The 6,940-nt window shown below is 47.6% G+C and overlaps 1 protein-coding gene across 1 annotated transcript; it reads left to right on the top strand.

Annotated features, from left to right (window-relative positions):
* The first annotated feature begins 349 nt into the window (after positions 1-349).
* LOC106809646 lies at positions 350-2,101 on the top strand. Its single transcript, XM_014812810.1, has 3 exons — positions 350-353; positions 885-1,649; positions 2,088-2,101. The coding sequence occupies exons 1-3, from the start codon at positions 350-352 to the stop codon at positions 2,099-2,101; spliced, it is 783 nt and encodes a 260-aa protein (XP_014668296.1).
* Positions 2,102-6,940: the final 4,839 nt, after the last annotated feature.

Here is a 6,940-nt window from a genome sequence, read left to right as displayed (position 1 = left end):
TTTAATTGCTTCCTACCAGTTTACAAATAATTCCCCTGCATTCGTATATGCAGCGGATCCTATATCTATCTCGTCTAATATTACAGCATTAACGCGTAAATGCTCCAAACGTCTGTGGTCCGCCTGGTCTCTCGTCACTTTACCTTGTGTTGTGATCACGCTAGGCAGCCTAAAAAAGCTGTGTGGCTCTTTCTGATACCGATTGCTGCAGTTGACAACACCGCAGGAGAGCGGCGTTGTGATGGATTAGCTTAATAGGCGAATAAAATGAGCAGAGGTGCGTTGCTCAATGTACTTGTAGCATGCCTGAACTGGTTTCTAGAAGCCTAATGGCCAGCGGCGTTGCATTATGGGTAATATGAATCGCGGAACCCTCTATAGACTATAGAGGGCTCCGCGATTTTTCATATTACCCACAATGCAACGCCGCCGGCCATGACGATTACAGAAACCAGCTCAGGCATAGTACAAGTACATTGAGCAATGCACTGTTCTCTGCTCATTTTATTCGCCTATTAAGCAAATCCATCACAACGACACTCTCCTGCGGTGTTGTCAACTGCAGCAATCAGTATCAGAGAGAGCCACACAGCTTTTTTAGGCTGCCTAGCGTGATCACAACACAAGGTGAAGCGACGAGTGACCAAGCGGACCACAGACGCTGCAGCATCTCCTACATAAATGGCCGGATCTGTCTGTCTGTCTGTCCGTCTATCTTCTCGAGACCCGTAAGAGGTCACCCCCAACACCATATATATTCTGAATCAGCATGACGCGACAACCATTTTATGCAAAAAAAAATGCAAAAAAGGGAAAAATAAAGGAAAAAACGATAAAAGAGATTTCCCTTTTTTGGAACGCCACTTTTTTAGTCCATTTTGTAGGTAAATATGATCCAACCTGCAACATCAGCCGTGGCTCCACAAAGGCCAAGCTGTTCCAAGAGTGCAAGCTCATTATCTGGGATGAGGCAACCATGCGCCACAAAGGCGCCTTTGAAGCACTCGCCAAGACCCTACAAGACCTTCGGCACAACACAAACGTCATGGGAGGTTTGACTGAGCTGCTCTCAGGCGACTTTCGCCAAACCTTGCCAGTCATCGCCAAAGGAACAACAGCAGATGCTGTCAATGCCTGCATCAAGTCGTCCTACCTCTGCAGCAAGGTGAACCGCCACAGCCTGAAGACCAACATGCTCAGCGGTAATGAAGAAGCTGGCCGATTCTCTCAGCAACTGCTGGAGGTCGGCAATGGCAGACTCACCACCACAGCTGATGGCCAAGTCAAGCTGCAATTCGGCAAAGCAGCGGCGGACATCACCCAGCTGATGACCAAAGTCTTCCCCAACCTCCACCTTCGCTACCAACACCAAGACTGGCTGAGCGAGCGAGCCATCCTTGCTCCCAAGAATTTAGCCGTGGATGACATAAACGCCAAGCTGCTGGAGCAACTGCCTGGCGACCCAACGAGCTGCAAGTCGATGGACACAGTTCCTGATCCTGACCAAGTGGTGCACTATCCGACCGAGTTTCTCAACAGCCTGACGCCCTCAGGTCTGCCACCACACAACTTGGTGCTCAATGTCGGCGCACCCATATTGCTAATGCAACCTGGATGCTCCCAAGCTCTGCAATGGCACAAGGCTCACAGTGAAGCAGCTCATGCCCAGAGTCATCGAAGCCAAAATCATGACAGGCAAAGGCAAGGGCGAAAATGTCTTCATCCCAAGGATCCCGCTCATCCCATCAGACCTGCCATTTGAGTTCAAGAGGCTGCAGTTTCCAGTCAAGCTGAGCTTTGTCATGTCCATCAACAAGGCCAAGGGCCAGTCCCTCAAGGTGGTTGGACTCAACCTCAGTGAGCCAGTGTTCTCCCATGGCCAGCTCTATGTGGGGTGCTCCAGGCTGGATAACCCAGACAACCTCTACATCCTCTCTCAAGATGGCAAGACCAAGAATGTTGTGTACCAAGAAGCGCTGCAGAACTAAACAGAAGTAAAATTCTTGGGACAGATTTATAAAATCCGAATAAGATCAGTACAGCCGTGATGGCAGACTAAATTCTAGCTCTTTTCTCCTTTATCCAAGGCATCACCGGGTAGCCCAGCTAGTTTTCAATAAAAAAGCAATGCTGAATAAACACGAAATGTATTTACTACCAATGTCTTAATGTTTCTCTACTCTCTTTCGCCTAGTATTGCCGATAATTACCTGTAAATGCCGGTCAAATGCTCCTCTGCAACACACAGGTACACCTGACATGTTTTTACCCTCGCTCACTATCCGTCTATAACACTAGTACACTTGCTATTGCTACATTTACATGCGAACAATCCCGACTGAGCCCCCATTTTAACTGTAGTGGCCTTAGGGGTAGCCGACTAGGGTACGACAGGCGTTATATAGTTAACGCGTGTCCTAGTTGTTTGGATTCAGTGTTCGCTCCTGCCGGTATATTAGGCAGGACGGAGATGCCCGTAGCAAATAACAGGTAGTACCAGTGGAACAGAACACAGTTAGATTCGGTTAACTGTACAGTTATAGTTTTATTGCTTCCTACTAGTTTACAAATAATTCCCCTGCATTCGTATATGCAGCAGATCCTATATCTATCTCGTCTAATATTACAGCATTAACGCGTCGCCGGCTTCGTCTTCCTCTCTCACGTTCGTCCTCGCTTTGCGTAGACCTAAACAGCCTCCACGGGTGTCTCCCTCGTAGTCGCTCCTGGCTCTACCTAACTGAAATCCCGTTCTTCTCCTTCTCCATTTTATTCCCCTCTCCCGTTGTTCTCCGGTTTTCACCTACCTGAAAACCCGGCCTTCTACTCCCTCCGTTATCTCTCTCCTTGAAACCTAAACGGCTTTCTCCCTCTTTCTCTTCTTCTTCTTCTTCCTAAACCTAACCTGAAAAATAACGCTCCTGCTCTGCGATTCGGCGCGCCTTATATACCTAGCTGGCAACGCACCCCCCCCCCCTACGTGCCGTTGTTTTGCACACATTGAAAAAACACACGCCGATTTCTCGTTCGCTGGTGCAATCCCTTTCACCTGATGACGCAACCCGTGGCTGGTACGATGATTGCATCACCTTATGCAACTCGTTCCTAGGTAAATATTCCTCTCCTCGACAACTTAGACTATTTATTCTATTCAAATCTCCTCATATATTATGTTGACCACTAGTACATAACCGCGTTGATTATTATATTCGATTACTATCGCGTTATCGCTTTTCACGTAAACACTCCTTGTTTTCCCCAACCATAGCAGTAGCCGTGATGTCATGATCCAAGATGGCTGCGCCCATGGACGTGCGCGCTTTCTATGTGCTGGCTATATCTTATCCTCTCTTTAGTCAATATATGGCTATTCCATCTATACTGTGAGTTCAATCTATCCATCCTGATCTAGTCTACTGCTCCTGTGAGTTATACACCCCCGAAATCTCCACAACTCCCCCCAACTTCTATTAGTATCCGCCCTCGGATACGCCTTTGTCTTCCCCCAATTCTATCCTTACTCCCCTTAACTTCTCCTCTGCCTTCCCATTTTCTTCCTCAACTCGCTCCTACTTCTGACTGTTTTAACCTTCCCCTTCTCAACCCTTTTCCATGTCACTTCCGAGCACAGACAGTGCAGTACTGGCACCATCTCTTGATATCCTTCGTGTAGTTTGGCCAGTAGAACCGTTGCTGAATGCTGGCTCTACTCCGTTTCTCTCCTTTATGTCTTGCTGTACGATGGTAATGTAATTGCTGAAATATTTCTCTTTGCATTTCCTTAGGTATTACCAGCTGAAGTATGGGATGAGTCGGTGTGACCGGCGTCTCCCATCGTCTATACAATTTACCTTCCTGCACCTCTAATTGATTCCACTGTCCCCAGTACGCTTTTGCCTCCAATCCCATTCCTGCAATTTCTGCAAACTCAGGTCTGTCCAACACCGCTTCCTTTCGTTCCTTGAAGAAAACAATCACAATGTCCTTATCCTGTAATCTCCTAATATTTTCCGGGTTCCATACATCATGGTCTTCCCCCTGATCCTCAGGATTTCCTCTGCGATCCTCTCGCTCTCCCTCGGTCACTACCAACACCTGCCCACGCTGCCCCTTATCCTCACATGAAGAACCGTCTCTCCTCCCATTACGACTGGGTGGTTCATATCTCCATGTAAAATCCTCTGCTCCCCCACTGCAGCTGAGTGGTTCCTCGCTACTACTTTCCTCGTCTTCTTCCTCTAGAATGTGCGTTTCCTCTTCCTCTGAGTGCATCTCCATCGCTGGTTGGGCATCCTCTCCCATCCTTCCATGCCTGCTATCTGGGCAGTTCTCTTTAGGGCATTTCCCTACTGTCTTACGTGACAACGCATCTGCATTCTGGTGATGCTGTCCTTTCCGGTGATCAATTTCAAAGTCGTACGTATCTACTCTATCCAGTAGGTGCTGTAAGTGGTCAGCTAACTTGGTGGGTGCCATGCCATCCAGAACGCTCACCAACTGCTGTCCTGGCTGTGTCTCACTCTCCTCCACTAGTTTGAGTTCCCCCACTTGCTGATCCTCAAACAACAGGGTAGGCTTCTCTTCTGTGTGGGAAATAACCAAGGGTACCTTCATCACATCCCTTGGGAATACCGTCTGCTCTATCCAAATCCCCTGTGCCTCCAGCTTCTAAAATTCTGGGATAGGCACTAGCCTTACATGCTTTCCTTTGGATACTTTATCGTCAGCATAAGTCCATCCAGGGATTCTGTATCTTTTCCCTGGCCTCAGCATCGTCGTTTCATCCACGTGTACTGGTCTACCATTCTCTCCTCCTGTCCAAAATCCTTGAATCTCTCTCCCATCGAGTGATAGCATTTCTGTAGTAATGTTCAGGATAGCATTGTTTGGAACGAGAAAGTCGAGTCCCAAAATCCCATCCAAATCCTCTAATTGTGTGATAACCATTGTTTTCTTATCGTAGGTATGCTCGGCAATTTCTAGACGGACAGTAGTCTCTCCAGGACTATTCATTGCTTCGCCGTTCGCCATCTTCAGATCTCTCTTTCTTGTTATCAGCTGTAGCCCGGTACTCGCTTTGATGTTGTTGAACCTATCTTCATTTATCAGCATTGTACTTGATCCGCTGTCTACTAAAAATGTCATGTCCCAGCCCTCTACTTTCACAGGTATCACTCATGTGGGATGACATTGCAGTGCTGCTACTGAGATAGTAGGTATCTGTGTGGCTTCAGCCTTGCCTGAACTATTTTCTCTATTTATCGGTATTTTAATCCCTACATGTTTTCCTGTATCATCGCCTTCTTCTATCTCGCCCTTCTAAGAGAGTGTGAAACCAGTAGATCGTGGTGTAGCTCCCTCAGTCGGCTTACTATGGACCAGGCTACCGACTTTATTCCTAGCCCGTCCTAGTTTAACGGTCGCTGACTCATCTCGTCAACTCCTGTCCGTTGTGAGTGATTATCTGAAATATTGCCACATTGCAATCCTTGTGGGCAATCTCTCTGCATGTGTCCCTTTCTCCTGCAATAATAACACTCTATTTCAGCTATCCCTGTCCTATTCGGTGGAGGCTTTGCCATTCTGCTGAATGGTGCATTCGGCATACTCTCCCCCGACCTTTGACCTCTGCTCCCAGCCCTAGCTGTATTTTGGTGTACTTGACCTTCCATGTCCTTCCTGATCTTAACCATTTCCTGTCTCAGGCTTCTCATCCCTTCTTGCATCTCTTCCCATCGACTCGACACTGGATCCACTGGTTGCATCACAGCTCGTACATAAGTGCCTCCACCTGGTGGCGGTTTTCTACGATGTACTGTTTCTCTTGTAACGGCCTCATACTGGGCTACCCGAGTTATAGCCTCGTCTAGTGTTCTTGGTCCTTGCAAGAGTACGTAGCATTGTATTTCTACATCTCCTATTCTTTCCAGGTATTTGTCGATCAGGATCTGCTCCGTCTGAAAACCTATCATGCCAGGGTATGCCTGAGCGAATAACTGCCGCATGACAGCGCCGTATTCCTTAGGTGTCTCCTCATATCTTCTGTTCCTACGACGTAGCTCACTCCGATAGACGTGGATTCGCTCTACTGGATCGAATCTGCATTGCAAACAGGCAACAATCTTGTCGTAGTCCGCACACTGTGATCGTGGCATCTCTATCATCACCTCTAGAGCTTCACCCTCCAAGCATAAGCCTAATTGAATTCCCCATGCATTCTCTGGCCATTGATTATAGCTAGCCGTCATCTCGAATTTTATTAGGAAGTGCTTTAAGGCAGTTCCATCTCCCTTCCTAAAGTTTGGAAGTTTTCGTTCCTTTGCAGGTGTACTTCACCACGAACTTCTCTCCTGCGTGTATGGCATATGCCCAACTGTAGCCGTATCTTTTGCAGGTTCCTGTAAAATATCTGCTTCCTCCTCAGGTGACAAATCAGAATTCACGCTGCCGTTTTCTGCTTTCTGACTGCCGCTGTGCTGTTCTATCGGACTTCGTTTCTCTGTAAGATTTCCTGGCTTGTTCCAGCGTGGGGTAGGGGTACGTGGTATCTCTGTCCCCTTTCCTGTTTATTTTCTTCCCAGCTTTCCTGTAATCTCTTTCCTGATCCTGTTATCTTCTCCCTATAATCCTTGGCTAACTCCTGAAATATCTTCCTATCCCTAGAAAACTCCTCCAGTGTGGATACGGCATCGTGATTGGTCGTCGGTACCTGTCCTTCTGAAAATAATGGACTCGCCCACACTTTCCCTCTTGTTCAGCTGGGATGGCGATGAGTCGTCTGCCTCCGCTGCCCGCTGCCTGCCAACGTTGCATTCCACCTCGTCCCATCGGTTCTCCGTGGGCGTCAGAAAGTCCCGTATTATATTTATAAAACTCGACATGTTTTTACCCTCGCTCACTATCCGTCTATAACACTAGTACACTTGCTATTGCTACATTT

The sequence above is a fragment of the Priapulus caudatus genome, unplaced genomic scaffold, assembly GCF_000485595.1.
Source record: "Priapulus caudatus unplaced genomic scaffold, Priapulus_caudatus-5.0.1 Scaffold372, whole genome shotgun sequence".
Classification (NCBI taxonomy): domain Eukaryota; kingdom Metazoa; phylum Priapulida; class Priapulimorpha; order Priapulimorphida; family Priapulidae; genus Priapulus; species Priapulus caudatus.
This window is presented reverse-complemented; position numbering and strand designations above follow the sequence as displayed.